Source organism: Ranitomeya variabilis, chromosome 1 (genome assembly GCF_051348905.1).
Source record: "Ranitomeya variabilis isolate aRanVar5 chromosome 1, aRanVar5.hap1, whole genome shotgun sequence".
NCBI classification, from domain to species: domain Eukaryota; kingdom Metazoa; phylum Chordata; class Amphibia; order Anura; family Dendrobatidae; genus Ranitomeya; species Ranitomeya variabilis.
Genome location: NC_135232.1, coordinates 964,128,234 through 964,152,691, shown reverse-complemented (window position 1 = coordinate 964,152,691; position 24,458 = coordinate 964,128,234). Strand labels below are relative to the sequence as shown.

The 24,458-nt window shown below is 39.9% G+C and overlaps 1 protein-coding gene across 1 annotated transcript in view; it reads left to right on the top strand.

Annotated features, from left to right (window-relative positions):
• Positions 1 to 24,458, top strand: part of LRBA (LPS responsive beige-like anchor protein) — a 749,089-nt gene that overhangs the window by 681,509 nt on the left and 43,122 nt on the right. The window contains exons 51-52 of the mRNA XM_077279308.1: positions 4,593 to 4,748; positions 16,606 to 16,773. Coding sequence (XP_077135423.1) covers positions 4,593 to 4,748; positions 16,606 to 16,773 — 324 coding nt within the window. The remainder of the gene's footprint in view (positions 1 to 4,592; positions 4,749 to 16,605; positions 16,774 to 24,458) is intronic.

Genomic DNA, 24,458 nt, shown 5'->3' with positions numbered 1-24,458 from the left:
TTCATAAAATGTTTGTGTATGTGCATGTAACATAGTGTGTGAGTATTAACCCCTTCGTGACCTTGGGATTTTCCGTGTTCGTTTTTCGCTCCCCTCCTTCCCAGAGCCATAAATTTTTTATTTTTCCATCAATATGGCCAAGTGAGGGCTTATTTTTTGCGAAACGAGTTGTACTTTTGAACGACATAATTGGTTTTACCATGTCGTGTACTGGAAAACAGGAAAAAAAATTCCAAGTACGGTGAAATTGCAGAAAAAGTGCAATCCCACAATTGTTTTTTTGGCTTTTTTACTAGGTTCACTAAATGCTAAAACTGACCTGTTTTTATGATTCTCCAGGTCATTACCCGTTCATAGACACCAAACATGTCTAGGTTCTCTTTTAAGTAGTGAAAAATAAAACGTAATTCTGGCGTTTCAAATTTTTTTCTCGCTACGCTGTTTAGCGATCAGGTTAATGCTTTTTTTTATCAATAGATTGGGCGATTCTGAACTTGGCAATACTAAATATGTGTAGGTTTGATTTATTTATTTTTTTATTGTTTTATTTTGAATGGGGCAAAAGGGGGGTGATTTAAACTTTTATATTTTATTTATTTTTTTCACATTTTTTTTAACTTTTTTTTTACTTTTGTCACGCTTCAATAGCCTCCATTGGAGGCTAGAAGCTGGCACAACTCGATCGGCTCAGCTACATAGCAGCGATCATCATATTGCTGCTATATAGCTGAATTGCAGGCTTGCGATGAGCGCCGACCACAGGGTGGCGCTCACAGCAAACCGGCATCAGTAACCATAGAGGTCTCAAGGACCTTTATGGTTACTATGCAGACACATCGCTGACCCTCGATCATGTGAAGTGGGTCGGCGATGTGCTTCCGATGGCCAGAAGTGCCGGTTAAATGCCGCTGTCAGCATTTGACAGCGGCATTTAACTAGTTAATAGCGGCGGGTGGATCGCGATTCCACCCGTCGCTATTGCGGGCACATGTCAGCTGTTCAAAACAGCTGACATGTATCGGCTTTAATGCGGGCTCAGCACCGGAGCCCGCATCAAAGCGGGAGTTCTGACCTCGGACGTACTATCCCGTCCGAGGTCTGAAAGGGGTTAATATACTCGCCTACCGCTGCTCTCTCCGGTGTCCGTCGTTCTTTTTTGTCAGTGATGTCATGCTCTACAGACGGACCGTCTGAACGAGGCTCAGTGTAAAAGAGAGTTTCAGCTTATGCATAGAGCAAAGTCGAGTCGGCTAGTCACACTTGTGTTGACGTCACTGAGGAGCAGAGAAGAGCAGTGCTTGACACCAGAGAGCAGTAGTACATGAGAATATTAACACACTCACACTACATTACATGACCATATACAGTAGGTACGGAAAGTATTCCGACCCCTTTAAATTTTTCACTCTTTGTTTCATTGCAGCCATTTGGTAAATTCAGAAAAGTTCATTTTTTTCTCATTAATGTACACTCTGCACCCCATCTTGACTAAAAAAAAAAAAAAAAAAAAAAACGAAATGTAGAATTTTTTGCAAATTTATTTAAAAAGAAAAACTGAAATATCACATGATGATAAGAATTCAGACCCTTTGCTCAGACACTAATATTTAAGTCACATGCTGTCCATTTCCTTGTGATCCTCCTTGAGATTGTTCTACTCCTTTGGAGGCCAGCTGTGTTTAATTAAACTAATAGGACTTAATTGGAAAAGCATAAACCTGTCTATATAAGACCTCACAGTGCATGTCAGACCAAATGAGAATCATGAGGTCAAAGGAACTGGCCAAGGAGCTCAGAGACAGAATTGTGGCAAGGCACAGAACTGGCCAAGGTTACAAAAGAATTTCTGCAGTACTCAAGGTTCCTAAGAGCACAGTGACCTCCATAATCCTTAAATGGAAGAAGTTTGGGACCACCAGAAGTCTTCCTAGACCTGGCTGTCCAGCCAAACTGAACAATCATGAGACAGGTGAAGAACCCCAAGATCACTGTGGCTGAGCTCCAGAGATGCAGTAGGGAGATGGGAGAAAGTTCCACAAAGTCAACGATCACTGCAGCCCTCCACCAGTCAGGTCTTTATGGCAGAGTGGTCTGACGGAAGCTTCTCCTCAGTGCAACACATATGAAAGACCGCATCGAGTTTGCTGAAAAAACACATGATGGACTCCCAGACTATGAAAATAAGATTTTCTGGTCTGAAGAGACGAAGATAGACTTTTTAGATAATTCTAAGCGGTATGTGTGGAGAAAACCAGGCACTGCTTATCACCATCCGAATACAATCCCAACAGTGAAACATGGTGGTGGCAGCATCATGCTGTGGGGGTTTTTTCAGCTGCAGGGACAGGATGACTGGTTGTCATTGAAGAAACCATGAATGTGGCCAAGTACAGAGATATCCTGGATGAAAACCTTTTCCAGAGTGCTCTGGACCTCAGACTTGGCCAAATGTTCACCTTCCAACAAGACAATGACCCTAAGCACACAGCTAAAATAACAAAGGAGTGGCTTCAGAACAACTGTGACCATTCTTGACTGGCCCATCCAGGGCCCTGACCTAAACCCAATTGAGCATCTCCGGAGAGACCTGAAAATGGCTGTCCACAAACGTTAACCATCCATCCAACCAGAACAGAACTGAAGAGGATCTGCAAGGAAGAATGGCAGAGGATCCCAAAATCTAGGTGTGAAAAACTTGTTGCATCATTCCCAAGAAGACTCATGGCTGTACTAGCTCAAAAGGATGCTTCTCCTAAATACTGAGCAAAGGGTCTGAATACTTATGATGATTTTAATAAATTTGCAAAAATTTCTACATTTCTGGGGGATTTTTTCAGTCAAGGTGGGGTGCAGAGTGTACATTAATGAGAAAAAATGAAATTTTTGTAATTTACCAAATGTCCGCAATGAACCAGAGTGAAAAATTTAAAGGGGTCTGAATACTTTCCGTACCCACTGAATGAATATTTAATGAATGAAAGGTGAGTGGGAGTGCTTCTTTAATTATTTGGACTTAACATTTACAGTAAAATATTAGCTGATACATGTCTTTGTTGAACATAAATAATAAGTGGGTCTTTCCTCAGAATGAAATTATCATACTTTTTCTGTAAACTTAAAGGGGTTGTCCAGTGAAAACAAGTCATCACTTATCGGTAGAATAGGTCAAAACATGCTTATCAGTTGGTGTCCCTGCACCGATTGGGATTATGTATGGGGCTGCTGGAGAAGCTGAGAGCCGTGTTCTGCTGCCCTATTGCTGCTCCATTCTATCCGGGATAAAACTTCTCCATTCTGCTGATTGGGGCAGGATCCAGCGGTCTGACCTTCACCCATCAGCAAGTTTCACCTTTCCAGTGGAGGAGATGTGCTGGAAACATGATTGTAAACTGCATGTTTTCACCCTTTTGAGAAAGAATTGTTTACTAAATTAGTATAGCTGGGTACTGTATTCTTTCCATTATTGTTGTCACAGTTTCTTTTTTTAAATACCTGTATTCATTCGATTTTTGTTGACGATCTGACTGACGATGGCATACTGACTGTGCCCCAATGTCAGATAATGGGGAATCGAGCTGCTTCTTTTTTGTTTTCTCTCAGAGATAAACTGCTATCAGAGCCTATTGACAATCATAATTAACAAATAAACTTGGCCTGGAATGTGTTTACCTAGGCGTAGTCTTAAAAGATGAATGCATTACATTTCTATATGAGAAAAGAGTTAAATGAAAAGTACCATTAGCATATCTGGTGATTTCTTATTAATTTAGTAAATTTTGTAAGGCAGAGGTGAACAGAAAATCAGGTCCTCAAGTATTCCAAAGTGTATTTACTATATGCCAATCTAAACTGGATACAATAGTTTATTTGACTGTGCTTTCGTCTGGTGGAAACCTCTATAGTGTTACTAAAAAAATCATTTCTCGATCACCAGACTCTCCATCCAGAGGTCGTTTACAAGCCCCATGCTTCAATTTTAAACATTGCTTAGGAAAATAAGAAGGTACTTGGTCAGCTAAAGCTCGGCTTTATCGTTTTCTTCCTGTTTTGCTTGTTTTTGCACATGGTTTAGCAATAAATTTAAGCCATCCAAAGATTGCTCGTGAGAGACATGTCGGCAAACCTCGGCCAAGTAAAAGTAGCAGTTTTTCGGAGAGTGTTTTATTACCGATAGTTGGTTTGGAAGGCGAATGGAATGGAATGTAGAGGAAGGATTAGAAGCGTCTTCTGTTACATTTTCTGACTTTCATTGGAGCCGTTTCTCTCCTCTTCCTGCTGCATATTTATTAGTAATGTGCTGCAGCTCCGTTTAGCAAGGCCCCGATCATGTAGTTACAAGACAAGCCAAGCAAATAACTCACTCGTTATCAGCGTAATTAGGGCCGATATCTGGTGCTGGGCTGTTATAGCTAAAGAGGCTGAAGTCACTGGATGAACTGTTTGATTCTGTCTGTTAGCTGGTCAAGTGTTGGAGATTAGTTTTCTTTTCTGCTTTGCCAATTCACAGTCTATGGAGAAGAAAAGTAGAGTGGAAAGAAAAATGGTAAGCAGCGATAATAACGGGTGACGATGTGTTTTCTGTATTCCTGCAGCCAACAACACCGGAATGCACAGACGGCAAATATCAGACCTCCTAGACCAAAGCATCCAGGTCCATTCTCAGTGCTTTGTGATCATAGCCGACAATCGCTTCATTATAGTGTGTGGCTTCTGGGACAAAAGTTTCCGCGTGTACTCCACTGACACAGGTACGTTCTAGTGTTCTCATTGTGTCTATGCTTGAGGGAATGACTTTATATATTCACTGTGTGTGATATTTACAGACACTGAAAATATATATATATATGCATTTAAAGGCTATGTAATATAATTGATGGTCATGTTTTTATTTAGATTTTTTTTTTTTTTCCTATACTCAGCGATTGAGAATAAATGGTGCCATAAATGTGTGCGTGTTGTTATCTGTGTACTGTGTTCATGTCTGTATATCTATCTGCTTATCTAGCCATCTCGCGGTCTATGATCTAGTATAGCACATTTCCGCATATCTTTCTTATTTTACTGCTTAATAAAAACAAGGAATAGATTATTAATTTAGGATTTCACAGGGGGGTGGGTGGTTGTACTAGTGGAAAGTTTACCACGTGTCATCTTTGGATTTTTGACACTCTTCCTAACCCATTTTGCAGCATATTTTTGTACTTCCCTGTAAATTACACATTATTGAGGCGTATGCTACTTAACTTACTAAATGCACTTTTTTTTTTGTCTTGCACATGTACATTTGAAGGATTTCACAGTATTCCTCTTGACATGTGGGACATGGGATTAACACGTCTGTGAAAGCTGTTAGAGAAGAAACTCTACCGTGTGTTTCTGACTGTTTAATGGCTCCAGTTCTTTTAAAATTCCCCGAGTTTTTTTTTGTCTTCTATCCAGTTTACTTGGAGCCATACACATTTTAGTCATCCTGTGACAGACGTGCTTGCATCCTCCGAGATCACTTAGATTGGGAAAATACCTTTGCTTTTTTGCAGTTTGAGCCCGAGCAGCAGGGCAAACACGTGCACAACCCATGTAATGTATAGCAGCACAATAAGTGTTCTATTCAATTATATTCTATCACTTCTGAATAAAGGGGCCCTTTTCTTTTTTAGCATTCCTTGTTTTGTTTTTATTCTTGTAACAGGAAATTCTTGTGGCGTAAATCATTTTTTTTCTAAGTAGAACCAATACAGAAAAGGCATCATAAACCCTCTTCTGGCAGTGGGAATTATTTTCAGACGGCCTTTTACATCCAGCAGTGCTAAGGGCCTGGGTCTGTTTTTCTTTTTCTCCTTTATTTCTTTTTATTTGCAACAGGGCTGTCAAATAAAATTGAATAACTAGAAAATGTGTTCTGTCAAAAAAGGGAAATACTGTTGTTTGAGCTAATGCAATATTTCTGTTCTTTTATCAGGGACACCTCTTAATACAAAATACAATCCGGGCTAATAGCTAAGGCACATTCATTATAAGCAAATGTTTTACTTGTTTACCTTTATATATTTTATGTTTAACATTTCTTTTTGCATTTTTTTTTCTAATCTAGTAGTTTACCCTTATTTTTAATCTCTGATTTGTGAAGTGCTACAGAATTTGTTGGCACTATAAAAATAAAAATTATTAAAATTGTCTACCAAAAAAAATCTGTCAATCACAATATGGTCTATTAAGTCCTAATGTGCTTCGGAATCTAGTGCTGCCCTGTTTTTTGGAGCTATTCCTCAGGGTTACATGTGATCAGTCTCCCCGATCCTGGCCATAGGGCACTAATATACTGGTGCTGCTTTAACCCTTTTCCCTCTTGTATGGCTATTATAAGAAAATATTTATAGTTTAGTAAAATGTCGCAAATAAATGTTACTTTACTATGATTCCAAAAACGGAAGTACTCCATTTCAGCAGCTAGTATTTTAGTGTCCTAACAAGCTCAATTTTAAAGGGGACTGCACATTAAAAAAAAAAGAAAATCTGCTCAGATTTAAGGGGTGATCCGATACCTATAAAGCCCTTTATAAATTCCTACCTTTAAACTCTAACCATTTTTATAATTTGCTTTATTATTAAGTGCCCTACACTTCTCTCTATTCTGCTATTTCTTTTCTGTTTTTGTTACTTCCTTTGATTTTTCTTTTTGAGTGGAGTCTCAATGGGGATGTCACAGGAGGTTAGGGGCTGCACTGACTCCTGCCACAGCATCTGTCACCCCTCCTGGAACAAGATGTCATCAGGTGGTGGCACTGCGGTGACTTACCACAGCTATTGTCACCGCCATCACATGATTACAACCTGGTTCAGTAGAGATAGTTGGGAAGTGACTACATCTTTTTTTTTTTTTTAATGTCTCTTTATTTTCAGTGAGGTAAAACAGTGGGGTAATAATAATATAATAATTTTATTTATATAGCGCCAACATATTCCGCAGCGCTTATCAAATTATAGAGGGGATTTGTACAGACAATAGACATTACAGCATAACAAAAATCACAGTTCAAAACAGATACCAAGAGGAGTGAGGGCCCTGCTCGCAAGCTGACAATCTATGAGGAAAAAGGGAGACACGAGATGTGGGTTGTAACAATTGCTTTTGTTGTTCGGACCAACCATAGTGTAAGGATTGAATGTTCATGTAAAGCTGCATGATCCAGTTAACAGCCTAAGTATGTAGCAGTACAGCACAGAGGGCTATTAACTACACAAATTGTTTGAGAACATGATGCAAGGAACCTGATTTTGGTTTAACTTATATGAATGGGCCACACAGGGATTGTTAGGTTAATGCGTTGAGGCGGTAGGCCAGTCTGAACAAGTGCGTTTTTAGGGCACGCTTAAAACTGTGGGGAATGTAGATTAATCGTATTATCCTCGGTAGTGCATTCCAAAAAATTGGCGAAGCACGTGAAAAGTCTTGGAGACTGGAGTGGGAGGTTCTGATTATTGAGGATGCTAACCTGAGGTCATTAGCGGAGCGGAGGGCACGGGTAGGGTGGTAGGCTGAGACCAGGGAGGAGATGTAGGGTGGTGCTGAGCCATGGAGCGCTTTGTGAATGAGAGTAATAGTTTTGTACTGGATTCTGGAGTGGATGGGTAACCAGTGTAATGACTGGCAAAGGGTGGAGGCATCGGTGTAACGGTTGGTGAGGGGATATAATCTTGGCAGCAGCATTCAGTACAGATTGGAGCAGGGAGAGTTTAGTAAGAGGGAGGCCGTTTAAGAGAGTGTTACAATAGTCCAGACGACAATGAATGAGTGAAACAGTAAGAGTTTTTGCAGAGTCGAAGGTAAGAAAATTCTAGAAATGTTTTTGAGATGCAGATAAGAAGAGCGAGCCAATGATCGGATGTGGGGGGTGAAGGAAAGCTCGGAATCAAGTATGACCCCAAGGCAGCGGGCATGTTGCTTGGGAGTAATGGTGTAACCACACACGGAGATGGCAATGTCTGGCAAAGGTAGGTTAGTAGAGGAAGAAAACACGAGGAGTTCAGTTTTTGACAGGTTCAGTTTCAGATAGAGGGAGGACATGATGTTAGAGACAGCGGTAAGACAATTACTGGTGTTTTCTAAAAAAGCAGGCGTGAGATCAGGAGAAGTGGTGTATAATTTGGTGTCATCAGCATAGAGATGGTACTGGAACCCAAATCTACTGATTGTTTGTCCAATAGGGGCAGTATACAATGAGAAGAGGAGGGGACCTAGGACTGATCCTTGAGGAACCCCAACAGTTAGGCCGGCCTCACACTAGCGAGTTTTACGGACGTATGAGCGTAATGTTTTATTAACCATTTCATACTATTGGATTAATAATGGATAGGTGTCATAATTGACGCCTCTCCATTATTAATCTGGCTTAATGTCACCTTACAATAGCAAGGTGACATTAACCCTTCATTACCCCATATCCCACGGCTACACGGGAGTGGGAAGAGAGTGGCCAAGTGCCAGAATAGGCGCATCTTCCAGATGTTCCTTTTCTGAGGTGGCTGGAGGCAGATGTTTGTAGCCAGGGGGGGCCAATAACCATGGACCCTCTCTAGGCTATTAATATCTGCCCTCAGTCACTGGCTTTACCACTCTGGCGGAGAAAATTGCGTGGGAGCCCACGCCAATTTTTTCCGCCATTTAACCCTTTATTTTACAAGCTACAGCGCCCAAATTTTGCACATACACACTACTTACATTAGTAATGTGGAATATGCAAAAAAAAAAAAAAAGGGATATGAGATGGTTTACTGTATGTAAACCATGTCTCATATCCTGTCGGGTTTGGGAAGGAGAAATGAAAAGCCGGCAATTGAATTACCGGCTTTTCACATATATCGCGCTGAATTAAATACAGAATATATATATATATGTGTGTCTCAATGACATATATATATATATATATATATATATATATATATATATATACTGTATATATGTTTTAACGAACATTTGAGCACATAAATCCATTAGATGTCGGTTTTGCAAGCCTGCGAGAAAATATCGCAATACGGATGCCATACGGATTACATACGGAGGATGCCATGCGCAAAATACGCTGACACACCCTGCCTACGGAGGACATACGGATCACTATTTTGGGGACTTTTCTGCGTATTACGGCCGTAAAAAACGGACCGTATTGTCTTACGCTGAGTGTGACGCCGGCCTAAGGGGAAGGTGAGAGGAGGAGGAACCAGCAAAAGATACAGTGAAGGAGCGATGAGAGAGATAGGAGGAGAACCAGGCGAGAACGGTGTCCTTGAGGCCGATGGAGCAGAGAATAGTGAGGAGGAGCTGATGGTCCACAGTGTTGAATGCTGCGGAGAGATCGAAGAGAATTAGCAGGGAGCATTGACCATTAGATTTAGCGGTTAGTAGGTCATTAGAGACTTTAGTGAGGGCAGTTTCAGCAGAGTGTAAAGAGCGGAAACCAGATTGAAGAGGGTCAAGAAGAGAGTTATCTGAGAGAGAGAGACGATAAGACCGCTGTGGACCAGGCGTTCGAGGAGTTTAGAGATGAAAGGAAGATTAGAGACAGGTCTATAATTAGCGGCACAGTTTTGATCAAGGGATGGGTTTTTAAGTAGTGGATGTATGATGGCATGCTTAAATGAAGAGGGAAATATACCGGAAGAGAGAGAAAGGTTGAATATTTTTGTTAGAGAGGTGACAGCTGGGGAAAGGGACTGTAGGAGATGTGACGGAATGGGATCACTGGTGCAAGTGGTCGGGCGAGAAGATGCAAGGAGCCCGACTACTTCTTCTGTAACTGGTTCAAAGTCAGAGAGTGAACTAGATGCAGTGGGGGAGGGAGAACAGTGCCTGGTATGAAGAGATTGGGAGATAATTTCCTGTCGGATGTGGTCAATTTTTTCTTTGAAGTAATTGGCCGGATCGTCAGCGCGGAGATCTATGGTTGGGGCCTGCACTCTTGGGTTGAGTAGCGACTGGAAAGTGTCAGACGTTTAGGGTTATTGGACAGGGAGGTGATGAGGGTGTTAAAATAGGTTTGTTTGGAGCGGTGAAGGGTAGAGTTGTATGTTTTAACCCCTTCATGACCTTGGGATTTTCCGTGTTCGTTTTTGACTCCCCTCCTTCCCAGAGCCATAACTTTTTTATTTTTCTGTCAATATGGCCATGTGAGGGCTTATTTCTTGCGGGATTAGTTGTACTTTTGAACAACATCATTGGTTTTACCATAACGTATACCAGAAATTGGGAAAAAAATTCCTAGTGCGGTGAAATTGCAAAAAAAAGTGCAATCCCACACTTGTTTTTTGTTTGGCTTTTTTGCTAGGTTCACTAAATGCTAAAACTGATCTGATATTATGATTCTCCAGGTCAGTACGAGTTCATAGACACCTAACATGTTTAGGTCCTTTTTTTTATCTAAGTGGTGGAAAAAAATTCCAAACTTTGCTAAAAATAATAAAAAAAAATTGCGCCATTTTCCGATACCCGTAGCGTCTCCATTTTTCGTGATCTGGGGTCGGTTGAGGGCTTATTTTTTGCATGCCGAGCTGACGTTTTTAGTGATACCATTTTGGTGCAGATACGTTCTTTTGATCAACCATTATTGCATTTTAACGCAATGTCGCAGCAACCAAAAAAGCGTAATTTTAGTGTTTCAATTTTTTTCTCGCTACGCCGTTTAGCGATCAGGTTAATCCTTTTTTTTATTGATAGATTGGGCGATTCTGAATGCGGCGATACCAAATATGGGTATATTTGATTTTATTTTGAATGGGGCGAAAGGGAGGTGATTTAAACTTTTTATATATTTTTTTATTTATTTCATTTTTTTATAAACATTTTTTTTTACTTTTACCATGCATCAATAGCCTCCATGGGAGGCTAGAAGCTGGCGTAGCCTGATCGGCTCTGCTACATAGTAGCGATCATCAGATCGCTCCTATGTAGCTTAATTACAGGCTTGCTATGTGCGCCGACCACAGGGTGGCGCTCACAGGAAACCGGCATCAGTAACCATAGAGGTCTCAAGGACCTCTATGGTTACTATCCTGACGTATCGCTGACCCCGATCATGTGACGGGGTCGGTGATGCACACATTTGCGGCCACAAGCGGTAGTTAAATTTCAGCGTTTGACAGCGGCATTTAACTAGTTAATAGCGGCAGGTTGATCGCGATTCCACTCGCTGCTATTGCACGCACATGTCAGCTGTTCAAAACAGCTGACATGTCGCGGTTTTGATGTGGGCTCACCGCTGGAGCCCACATCAAAGCAGGGGATCTGACCTCGGACGTACTATCCCGTCCAAGGTCAGAAAGGGGTTAAGCATTAACTTAAAATGGATGAAATCTTCGGGTAGATTAGTGGGTAATTACATTTTCATGTCTTTTACTTTTTTTTTTTTTTTGTAAGTTTATTTAGAGGATTGAAACTGTGGTCATTTGTGGTAATAACTCTAGAATCTTTCAACATATCCCAGTGATTTTTTTTTTTTTTTTCGTGACACATTGTACTTTAATGGTCAAATTTTTTTTATAAAAATATCAGAAATTTGACAAAAAATTATTTCAGTTTGCATTTTTCAAACTTTGATTGCTTATTCCTTTAATCCAGATAGTCATAACATATAAAATAGTTAATGAATAACATTTCCCTCATGGCTGCTTTACAGCATCACCATTTGTAAAAAATATCCATTTATTTTGTTAGGATGTTAGAAGGTTTAAAAATGTAGCAACAATTTTTCATTTTTTTCAAGGTAATTTTTATCAGTTATCACTTTTATCAGTCTCCCCATCGATACTTGGAAACAATCACTGGCTAGAGACATACTCATATCAGTCTCCCCATCGATACTTGGAAACAATCACTGGCTAGAGACATACTCATATCAGTCTCCCCATCGATACTTGGAAACAATCACTGGCTAGAGACATACTCGTATCAGTCTCCCCATCGATACTTGGAAACAATCAGTGGAGTGGATTCTTCCAATATTAATGCCTACATATGAATACCAGAATTATTCACAAACCACCGTCACACACATAAAATATGTCCAAAATTTTTATTGCACATATTTAAAAATATAGAAGAAAACAAAGTAAAATATAAAAATAAGAGTTCAAAAAGAGTAAGATCAAGCATTGAGGAGACTGAATCTAGTCAAGACCGAACTAGCAGTTCACATTTAAAGATTGCTTCCATACATAAATGACCAATCCTGCCTAATTGCCTGTAGACACAGGGCCAAATATGTCACAAAATACAGCCACCGCTTAGCCATATTATAGGAAATGAGAATCTCCGGACATTAGATTTCATAGTAACGAAGAAGATTCATCATAAAATATCCTACCAAGAACCGATGAATGAGTCAATATATCTTCAAGGAATTAATAATAATCTGGCCCTTTTTTTCTTACTTCAATCAGGTCTATGTGTTTAGTGGCAATTGTCACACTTTTTACTATATATACATATGCTTTGTTTCTATGAATAATAGGCTTTGGTTGCACACAGTTGCTAGATCAGTGATGTGTATGTGATATACCGTATATAATCGAGTATAAGCCGACCCGAGTATAAGCCGACCCCCATAATTTTGCCACAAAAAACTGGGAAAACTTATTGACTCGAGTATAAGCCTAGGGTGGAAAATGCAGCAGCTACCGGTGAATTTCAAAAATAAAAATAGATGCTCCATACCGTTCATTATGGCCCCATAGCTGTGCCATATAGTGCTCTGCACCATTCATTATTGCCCCACAGCTGTACCATAGAAAGCTGTGCCATATAAAGCTGTGCCATATAGTGCTCTGCACCGTTCATTATTGCCCCATAGCTGTGCCATATAGCGCTCTGCACTGTTCATTATTGCCCCATAGCTGTGCCATATAGTGCTCTGCACCGTTCATAATTGCCCCATAGCTGTGCCATATAGTGCTCTGCACCGTTCAGAATTGCCCCATAGCTGTGCCATATAGTGCTCTGCACCGTTCAGAATTGCCCCATAGCTGTGCCATATAGTGCTCTGCACCGTTCATTATTGCCCCATAGCTGTGCCATATAGTGCTCTGCACCGTTCATTATTGCCCCATAGCTGTGTCATATAGTGCTCTGCACCGTTCAGAATTGCCCCATAGCTGTGCCATATAGTGCTCTGCACCATTCCTTATTGCCCCATAGCTGTGCCATATAGTGCTTTGCACCGTTCCTTATTGCCCCATAGCTGTGCCATATAGTGCTCGGCACCGTTCATTATTGCCCCATAGCTGTGCGATATAGTGATCTGCACCGTTCCTAATTGCCCCATAGCTGTGCGATATAGTGATCTGCACCGTTCATTATTGCCCCATAGCTGTGCCATATAGTGCTCTGCACCGTTCATTATTGCCCCATAGCTGTGCCATATAGTGCTCTGCACCGTTCAGAATTGCCCCATAGCTGTGCCATATAGTGCTCTGCACCGTTCCTTATTGCCCCATAGCTGTGCCATATAGTGCTCGGCACCGTTCCTTATTGCCCCATAGCTGTGCGATATAGTGCTCTGCGCCGTTCCTAATTGCCCCATAGCTGTGCGATAGTGATCTGCACCGTTCCTTATTGCCCCATAGCTGTGCCATATAGTGCTCTGCACCGTTCCTTATTGCCCCATAGCTGTGCCATATAGTGCTCTGCACCGTTTATTATTGCCCCATAGCTGTGCCATAGAAAGCTGTGCGGCTGCTGCTGCAATAAAAATAATAAACCACATACTCACCTCTCTTGCTTGCAGCTCCTCAGCGTCCCGTCCCGGCGTCTCTCCGCACTGACGGATCAGGCAGAGGGCGGCGCGCACACTATATGTGTCATCGCGCCCTCTGACCTGCACAGTCAGTGCGGAGAGAGAGACGCCGGGAAGACAGAGCGGCGCCCGGCGGGTGGAACGCGGACAGGTGAATATGACATACTTACCTGCTCCCGGCGTCCCGCTCCTTCCCCCGGACAGCTGGTCTTCGGTGCCACAGCCTCTTCCTCTGTCAGCGGTCACCGTTACCGCTGATTAGAGAAATGAATAGGCGGCTCCGCCCCTATGGGATCCACTCCCATAGGGGCGGAGCCGCCTATTCATTTCTCTAATGAGCGGTCCCACGTGACCGCTGACAGAGGAAGAGCTGCGGCACCCGGAGACCGTGGGACGGGCAGGGGGAGCGCCAGGAGCCCCGGAAGCAGGTAAGTATGCCTCAGCGCCCTCTCCCCCTCACCCGCCGACCGTGACTCGAGTATAAGCCGAGAGGGGCACTTTCAGCCCAAAAATTTGGGCTGAAAATCTCGGCTTATACTCGAGTATATACGGTAGATATGTTTTTTGTAGAAGGATAGATGCGTGTGGTGGTAGGACTGTATCTTGCCACTCTGTTTACTGCATCCCATGTGTCCAGGAAGGCTCTGCATCCCTGTATTTGCTTTGAGCTCATTCTGCTAACCTCAGTTTATATAATTGTATGGAAAAAAAATCCTGTTTGGGCAATGCTATTTAGCATGGCCTTTGTTTTTAGTGTTGTGTAGATATTGATCTAATGAAATCTTTTGGTATTTTTATTAATTCCTTGAAGATATATTGACTCATTCCTCGGGTCTTGGTAGGATGCTTAGCCATATTGTAGACTATAAACCACCTCAGCCACCCTTAAGTGCGTTTCACAAGAATTACTTTCTCAAGGAGTGTCCTTGAGAAAACAGTTCTTCCGCATCATGCCACCTTTTAGCAGGGCATCTAGATATAGCAGAGCTAGACTCGTCAAGAGACAAATTGATTATTTTCTCGTCAGATAGGAAAGGAATATGGTTGTTTCTTTTTTTAAATTATTTTACAGGGGACATGTGCATCGGAGGATTATCTTCACATTGGACAGATGAGGGATATGGTTGTTGGTTTCTTTATTTCAATAAAAAAGGATTTTATTCTGGGGTTTTTTATTTACAATATGACTATAGGGTTAGTAATGAGTGTGCGTTATAGATGTCTCTCCATTAATATCCTCTAGGCGCTTGGTTTCAGGTGCCATTACAAAGCTGACATCAATCCCAACCCAATTACCCCACTTTCCACCGCACCAAGGAAAGTGGGAAGAGCGTAGGCTAAGTTCCAGAATTGGCACATTTTATGGATACACCATTTCTGGGGTGGCTGAGAGCGGATATTTTTTTGTTTGCAAGGGTGTTAATATTGCCTCTTCCTAGCCTATCAATATCAGCCCGCAGCTGTCTGCTTAGCCTTTGCTGGTTATTATAGGGGGAAACTGCTTACTTTTTCGGAGGGGGGAGGGGTCCCCCATTTTAATAACCAGTAAGGGCTTGCTTAGTATACAGCTAGGAGCTGATATTAATACCTTGGGAAGCTCCATGTTTATGTCCAAAATAAGAAAAGAAAGGTGGCACTCACTGTCCGCGTAAAACATTCTTTATTTCAAATCCTTAAAATATTGCAGCAAGAGAATGAACTGGACATTCAATGAGCAATTTGCGTTGTCTGGGCTTCAGCGGATCCTGTTTAACACGGACTGTGAGTGCCACCTTTCTTTTCTTATTTTGGACATATGTTCATCTTTTTTCTGGTGTGCGCCTGAGCTCCCCTTTTGACCAATGTTTTTGCACTGTCCTATGTGGCGTAACTAAGTGGCAGCATCAAGGGATTTGGTGCCGTTTTTCTCTGCTCCATTTTTTAGCTCCATGTTTATTACCCCCTTCCCAGGCTATAAACATCTGTCCCCAGCTGTCTGCTTTCCCTCTGCTGGTTAACAAAATTTCTAGGGATCTCATTCCATCTTTTTTCTGTAATTTATTGATGTATTAATTAAATACATGTATAGTAAGCTACACATGCACTGTACAAATTATGTCACTCACATATTTTTAGCTATCTATTCTGTTCTGTCAGGTCACACTGTGATTTTACTGTACTTGGCTGATAAAATGTTGGGTTTTCTAGGTGATGGGTGCTTAAAAATCGGATGGCACTTCCATGGCCCGTGAGCTGTGTGATTTTTTTTTTCTCGCACTTATTAACTTTTATTGGCGAGTTTCGTCCGACATAAGAGGACAATCGCATCATTCTGTAATTTTTTTTTCAATCCGATTTGAGCTGAGCAAGAAATCGCAGATGATCAGGGACTCATAGATTAACATTGATGAGAATGCAATCCAATTTTTTATCAGATTGCACTTGTCTGTTTTTCTCGCAAATGAGTATGAGCCCTAATAGACACTTTCGGCACATTTTGGGGGAAGCAGTCCTACTTCACCTTGTTAATTTTCTAGGTAAACAAGTATCCAATTAAAAGTTTGTTTTTTTCTAAGGAAAACAACAATTTTTTTTTCTCAGATGACTCTTCTGAAGTTTTAGCTCACGTTCAGTACAAAAAAACAAAATGTCTTTCAGAATTTACTGCTTGTGGTATTTTTATTCTAGTTGAAGTATAATGTAAATTTTAGTTTTCAAAAGAGATCCAGTTACAGTTGTCAGGATATTAAGTACAATAATTGATTAAATTGGTTTTATTCAGTGTGCTTATTTTCATAACATTCCTTCTTCATATTGGCTAAATGTACTGTTATCGTTGCAGGCAAACTGACTCAGGTGGTTTTTGGGCACTGGGATGTGGTAACATGCTTGGCCCGATCTGAATCTTATATTGGAGGAGACTGTTACATCCTCTCAGGATCAAGAGATGCAACACTGCTATTGTGGTACTGGAACGGCAAAAGCAACGGCATTGGAGACAATCCAAACAGTAAGGAGTTTCTTACGGTATATTAAATGTATCCAATACATTCGTGTGAGAAACGACGGACAACCTATGTAAAGGTTTTATTTTTCACATGTTAATACATCAATATTTGACCTGTAAAAAATAAAGCTGATGTAATTGAACAGAAAAAGCTAACAAAATGGATTTTCCAAAAATGCATTAAACAAGAAAATCACAGATATGCAATTTCCTAAAAGGCTAGTAGCCTTAACACTGGCAAAACGGTTTCCTTTGTGTAATTGGAGTTTATATTTCATATCGAGTTCTACAGCATTTTGGAGTAATTTGTCTGTGTGTGTTCTGCAGTGATCTCAGGCTACACACGTTAATATTATTTATTTCTTTTTTTTTTTTACTGATTTAAGCCTTATTGGCCCCAAATCAACTCATCTGTGGCCTTGATTAGCCAATAAAGAGGGCCACTATTTCCCCATTCTTCCTGGAATTTCCTTTTGACCACAGCCCCCTATAAGTGTGTAGTCTTTGGCTGACTGCATCATTTGTTCCTGTGGGGTCTTGCTTACTGCCAAACAATAGGAAAGGGACACTAATGTGAAGTTACAGTCTTAAGACCATACAATGTATTTCCAGCTTCAGCATATCTGAACACATATATCGTCCTGTACTGGTTCTCTACTGTACAGTTCCTGAGTTACAACCAGAATTATAGTCCAAAACCGTATTCACATTTTTACAAGGTTTAGAAACGAAATCTCCCAACATCGGTTGTTGTCTGAGGACTTGTATGGAGCTTGTTCTTGTGATTTGCATGCTGAAGTATTCTGTATACCATTGTACAGTAGTGAGGGGTAACGCGCTATGCGAGGGGTAACGCGCTATGCACACGAAGCATACACCACACTCACATTTACTCTGCTACTCAGATTTGATTGAAATACTGTCAAAATATTGTCCCACACTGTACACTGGGTGTCTTCGTGCAGTTTTGCATCAAAGTGTAATCATTTGTCAAAAAGTGGTCGAGGTCCAAACTTGGATGCACAAAAGATGCTAAAAATAAAAAAAACTAGATTCGTACATTACAGGTTTGCAAAAGTTTAAAGAGGACGTATCCGTATTGAGAAAACCGCAAAAAGTGACCGGAGATGACATATTATTAACTTTTTCTCTAATATTTGTCATTAGCAAACCATTTGATTTCTCTCAGTATTAAAAGGGCACATTTTTATTGTCGCTTTCTCAGTGACCTCAAAATCTGATGAAGTTTGAAATACACACACTGTGAGAGGGGGGGGTGTTCTATAAAGTATCTGGTAAATGAAGCCTTGTGCTTAGATATAAAGAATTTATGGGGTGAACTCCTCAATTCACCTGTTTTCTGATGTCTTTTTGTCCATTGAATACAATTGGAGAATCGATTAGCCAATTTTTTTCATAAATTCTCCAAAACATTCTCATTTTGTAAATGATTCAACTGATTTATTTCATAAATGCATTTCAGTCAGCAGTGAATGAGTGAGATGTAAATCAGCTGAATTTTTTTTTTTTTTTAAAGCGGTTAATCTGCAAATAGTTTGACACAGCAGCCTGTAAAGGGTTAATCTGAATCTCATACTGCACAGAAGGTGAAGCAGCTAGACCACCCAGAAAAGACTGTAGGCTTTACCTGTACAAGTGCGAATATCCTCCTTCTGCAGATGCTCCTCATTATACAGGCACCAATCTAATCTGGGCAGATATAGGACTAAATTCAGCATGCAGTAAAGCGATTCTCCTGTGTTCTTTACATGCTGCACTCTCCCAGGATGCCCCCACATAATGGTATCTCCCATCTCAGAAACGGGAAGCCTCACATGGATGTCAAATGGTGAGACTGAGACTCTCGACTTCAGTCTCCTTCTCTTACAGGGCAAAGCTTTTATCACTACATTAGTGAGGAAATCTTTTAATTTTTCAAAATTTATATATATATATATTTATAAATTACATACACACACACACAGTCATGGGCAAAAGTGTTGGCACCCTTAAAATTGTTCCAGAACATGAAGTATTTCTCGACCTGAAGATGTGTGTATTGTGATAATGAGAAAAAAAACAGAGAAAAAAAGGCAAATTGGACATCATTTCACACAAAACCCCAAAAATGCAAAAAATGGCCCGCACGGTATTGTTGGCTCCTTTATTATTATTATTATTATTATTATTATTATTATTATTATAGCGCCATTTATTCTATGGCGCTTTACATGTGAGGAGGGGTATACATAATAAAAACAAGTACAATAATATTAAACAATACAAGTCACAACTGATACAGGAGGAGAGAGGACCCTGCCCGCGAGGGCTCACAATCTACAAGGAATGGGTGAGGATACAGTAGGTGAGGATAGAGCTGATCGTGCAGTGGTTTGGTCGATCGGTGGTTACCTTTCCAAAATTGTGGGTAAAGAACTTTGTTTCAAGCATGTGATGCTCATTCAAACTCACCTGTGGTAAGAAATAGCTGTGGGCAATATGAAACTCACACCTGAAAACAGATGAAAAGGAGAGAAGTTGACTCAGTCTTTGCATTGTGAGTCTGTGTGCCATACTAAGCATGGAGAACAAAAAGAGGAGAAAAGAACTGTCCTGAGGACTTGAGAACCAAAATTGTTGAAAAATATCAACAATCTCAAGTTCATCTACAAAGATCTTGATGTTCCTTTGTGCACGGTGCGCAACAATCAAGAAGTTTACAACCCATGGCACTGTAATCTCCCTGGATGTGGACAGCAGAGAAAAAATGATGAAAGTTTGCAACATAGGATACTTCGATTGGTGTATAAGCAGCCCCAATCAAGTTCCAATGAAATTCAAGCTGTCCTGCTGGCTCAGGGTGCATCGGATTAATTACAAACTCTGCGTCAGCATTTTAATGAAAAAAAATGTTGGGCAGGAGACCTAGAAAGACCCCACTGCTGATACAAACATGAAAAAGCTAGACTGCAGTTTACCAAAATCCTTTAGGGAAGGAGTCTTTTGGACAAATGAGACCAAGATAGTTTTTTGGTAAAGCACAACTTTCTACTGTATGCCAATAATGGAATGAGGCCTACAAAGAAAAGAACACCCCACCTACAGTCAAATATGATGGAGGTTCAAAGATGTTTTGGGGTTGTTTTGCTGCCTCTGGCACTGGGTGCCTTGACAATGTGCAAGGCATCATGAAATCTGAAGATTACCAAAGGATTGTGGGTCGCAGTAGTATGAGAAAGATGGGTTTGCATCCTAGGTCAGGACTCTTTCAGTAGGACAATTACCTCAAACATACTTCAAGAAGCACCCAGAAATGGATGGAAACAAGGCACTGGAGAGTTCTGAAGTGGCCAACAATGAGTCCAGATCTAAATCCCATTGAACACCTGTGGAGAGATCTTACAGTTGCTGTTGGGAGAAGGCACCTTCAAATACGAGAGGCCTGAAGCAGTTTGCAAAAGAAGAAGAGTGGTCCAAATTTCCAGTTGAGAGGTGTAAGAAGCTTGGTGATTATAGGAAGCGATTGATTGCAGTTATTTATTCCAGAGGGTGTGCAACAAAATAATAAGTTGAGGGTGCCAACAATTTTGTCCTACCTTTTTTGGAATTTTGTGTGAAATTATGTCCAATTTGTATTTTCCCTCTGGTTTTTGTGTTGTTCCAATGCACACAAAGGAAATATAATATAATATAACAAAAGGTATGTAATTGCAATCATTTTCTGTGAGAAATACTTCATTTTTTGTAACAATTTCAAGGATTCGTACACTTTTAGCCTTGACTGTGTGTATGTATGTATGTATGTACTGTGTGTGTGTGTGTGTATATATATATATATAGAGAGAGAGAGAGAGAGGTAGGTATAGATATATGTATATACATATAGATATATAACCATTTGATTGAAAAGTGTAATTTTGGACATTAATACGATATTGGACTTGCAGTAGATTGGACCTTATCCTTTCCTTATGTATTTAGGTGTGTATACTTAGCAAAAAAAAAATGCCCATTCCAACATTTCTCTTGTTTTAAAAATGTGGCCCACTGATGTATAATTCACAATGATATAAGAACATCGCAATCTAGGCTGTGCCAGGCTTTCTTCATCACCGTCCTCCCATTGCTTTGCCTGTCTGGATAACGGTGCTTTACATCTCTCAGGTCCTACTTTATCACATTTCTGAAATAAACAGGAGTATGTTGCTTCTGTACACATAGGGTATATGCACATGACGTCTTTTAGACTCCATTTTTTTATTTTTTTTTTAAATCCTGTATGAACTAGTGATCAGCTTACGAACTGAAGCCGCTGAAAAATGATTGGGTCAAGTCACTTCTTTTAACCGCTTCAAGACTTTCGATGCCTGAACCGGAGACTGAGAATATGACCTTCAAGTCGTATTGACAGTGCAGAGCGTGTGTTAATTATTTTTTGCACTTAAGTGCTTTCTTTCGGGCAGGTTCCAGGCGCAGTGTGCACATACCTTTTAGGATGAAAACTCTAAAGCAACATTTTGTAATTCTTTTTTTCATTTCTTTTAATGCTGTTTGGGCCTGATTCATCATTTGAGATTTATTGATGTTGCTTTTCTTTTTTTTGTCAGGTGGTATTCTCTGATTTTTATTTTTTTTTTTTTTGGGGGGGGCGACACATTCTTCAAAATTAATTATGTGATTCATGAATTTGTCACAATCAGAAGTGTTTTGATTTTCGCCGTACCATTTTTTTTTGCAACTTTTCAGCACCAAAAGCCGCACATGCTTTGAAAAGTCTCAAAAATGCATCAAATTGAAAAACTCGTCTAGAAACCTTAATCCAGGCAAGGAATGGAGTGAGACATGCACCAAAAAATTCAACATTTGGTAAAAGTTTAATTTCATGAATCTTTCTAAGACGTCAAGATAAGCAAAGGAAAAATAAAAAAGACATAAAAGAAAGACAACTTAAAAAGTGTCACAAAACGTCTAGATAATAAGATGCAAATACTAAAACCACTGAACCAGGAGCAAATTACTCCAGAAAACTGTAGCCACAACAATGATGAATCACGGCCTTTATGTTAATGGATATTCAAAGAAAATATGTTCTGTTTGATAGAGAAAGTGGATTGTATAGCGACACTGCTGTATAAAACTGGACATAAATAGGTAAAATTAACATTATTCTGTATATGTAATATAGGGTTCGATGGAGATAAATATATAAGTTTAATATTTATGTATTTACAGTCACATGGTTACTGGACTTTGATAAAATAACATTGAAAGTTATTTTCTTTATGTAAAAAAATGTATATTTCAAGTGAAACAAATTCTAAAGTGAAACTATGAGTTTCTTTATCTTCAGTTGGTTCTATAACAGAAGTAGTGATCGGCTTCGGGCAGGTTTGTCCGTTTCAGGAGCTTGAAGCTCACAATTAATATCGATTGTGTGCCTTGTATATCTCACTAATCATCACTAGCAGGCGGCATTAGCGTAAGGAATGAATTGATCTTCTGGACTGTGGTAATGAAGATCACACCTCATGCTTTAGTACAAACCCCCCTAACCAGGTGTTTGAGGATTTTTGTTCCCCATCAGCTACTAAAGTGTTACCCGTCATATGCTGCATTCAGCGCATTAAATGAATACATACGAGCAGCTATTTTACCTAGGTATAAACCCAGTAAAACGGTCCTTTGTGCGTCTTCAATAAGTATATTAATGCAGCTTTCCAGCCCCGCCGCATAAATTTCATCTCTTGCATAGTGCAACATTTGTTGAAAAGGACTATTTTGCATCTTGTCAAGTGTAGAACTAGTATGTGGCTTTTGAAAGGTAATTAAAAATGATTTAAAAACTTAATTATGAAAAAGAATATTATGCTGGTGCAGTTTGATCCCATAAGAAATGCAGCACTGTAAAAATGCAGTAATTGCCCAGTCCTGCGTTATAGACGAGTTTCATTATGTCTGAGACAATGGGAATGAGGCGGTCACAGTATAAATTTCCCAGTTGTGTTTTTTAGCTGCTCCTTTGATTTTATTTTTTTTTGTTGCAATTTTTCCAGTTTTTGTTTTGCCTAATTAACCTCAGCGTATATAGATGACTTATTTCAGACATAGTTGTTTTTCAGCCTTGATCGCTACTGTGTTTTCAGGCTCGGTCACTTACGTCGCAATGTACACACTCTGAGACCGTAATGTATGTTGTGACAGCCACAGATCACAAGGCAGAGCGTTTAAGGTTATTTGTGGCAGCGTCAGGCTAATTGTGCCGTTGACAAAGCTGAAACTTTCACCTCTCGGAGCTGTGCACTGTTCAAGAAGGCTGGGAATAATTACAGTGATGAATTCAGTCCTTCACATTGATGCTTGATGGATTATTTAGGTAAAATTTGTTTTGATTTGGAGGGATCAATCCATCTAAATTCTGCAATCCACAGCTACTTGTGTAAAGAAAATAAATAGAGCAGCGGCTTCTCGTCACTGAGCCTTACGGGCTGGATCAGACGTGCGGAGGACTACGCACCCCTGTACACAGCGGCTCTATATGTACAGTAACAACAAGGCACCCAGCGGGGCAAAGAACAACAAATATCAGCGCTGTCATCTAGGGCTCCGCTCCATCCTTCACTTACTTTCTTACTTACACATTTTATAGCATTCACAAATTTGATGTCTGGATTTTACTTAAAATATCAGTTGCGTTGGGTTTATTTTTATAAATACAGATATATTTCTGAATGTATTCCCCCGCATTGCATATTGATTGGTTACATTGTTATTTTTGTTACTTCTTATTTATTTGAGTTTCTTTTAAACTATTTCTCGTTCCATTCCTGTTGCCCAAATATCAAGCATCAGCAATTGTCATAAATGTATTTTATGTACAAAATGCAGCACAACAGTTTTATGCTGCAGACGTCTGTGTACACAGAGAATAATACTACAGTATCTTGGCGGAATTGTGGCAGGTTACATGAAATCATCATCTGGCAAAGCAATAGTGCCACCTGATGGTAAATGTGTGTAGCACATTATCAACAGCCGCTTCAGCTCCTTATCTCTCACACATTATTTGGTTCTCCATTTGGTGACTGATCTTTTAAAGATTTGCTTTTCTTTTATTCTTGCTGACATTGTATTTTACAATATTATGTATTCTAATATTTTTATTACTTTTATCCCTGTAGCTAGGACCGATCGGTATAATGGCAAAATAAATGAAGTGGTACACTTATAAATTACCGTAATTAAGTTCTAAATTACGTAACATTTTTGTAAAACTGTTCATTTTAGAGCAGTGAATGTTATTCTTTATATTGTACCATATATAACAAACATGACCAAGACACATGATCATAATAAACTGTAGTATATTGCCCATAATCATGTGTCTATTAGGACTAACTGACCCATCATCAATATCACATATAGACACCATAAACAAAGCAATGATGCAACTGGTCACTTTTATATAGAAAAACTCAATATAATCTTTATTAATAATAATTTAAAAACATAACATCACATCAAACCAAATTTGGGACAAAGGATGAAATTGGAGCACCTTATACATACTGTGTGTTACATAGGTGACGGACCTCCATACCCGGAATCAGAACCCACCACTGAATATATATAGTTGTGTATATGGTCCAACAATGTGGACTTTAGCCAGCGTTCTTGCTTCAATAATATTG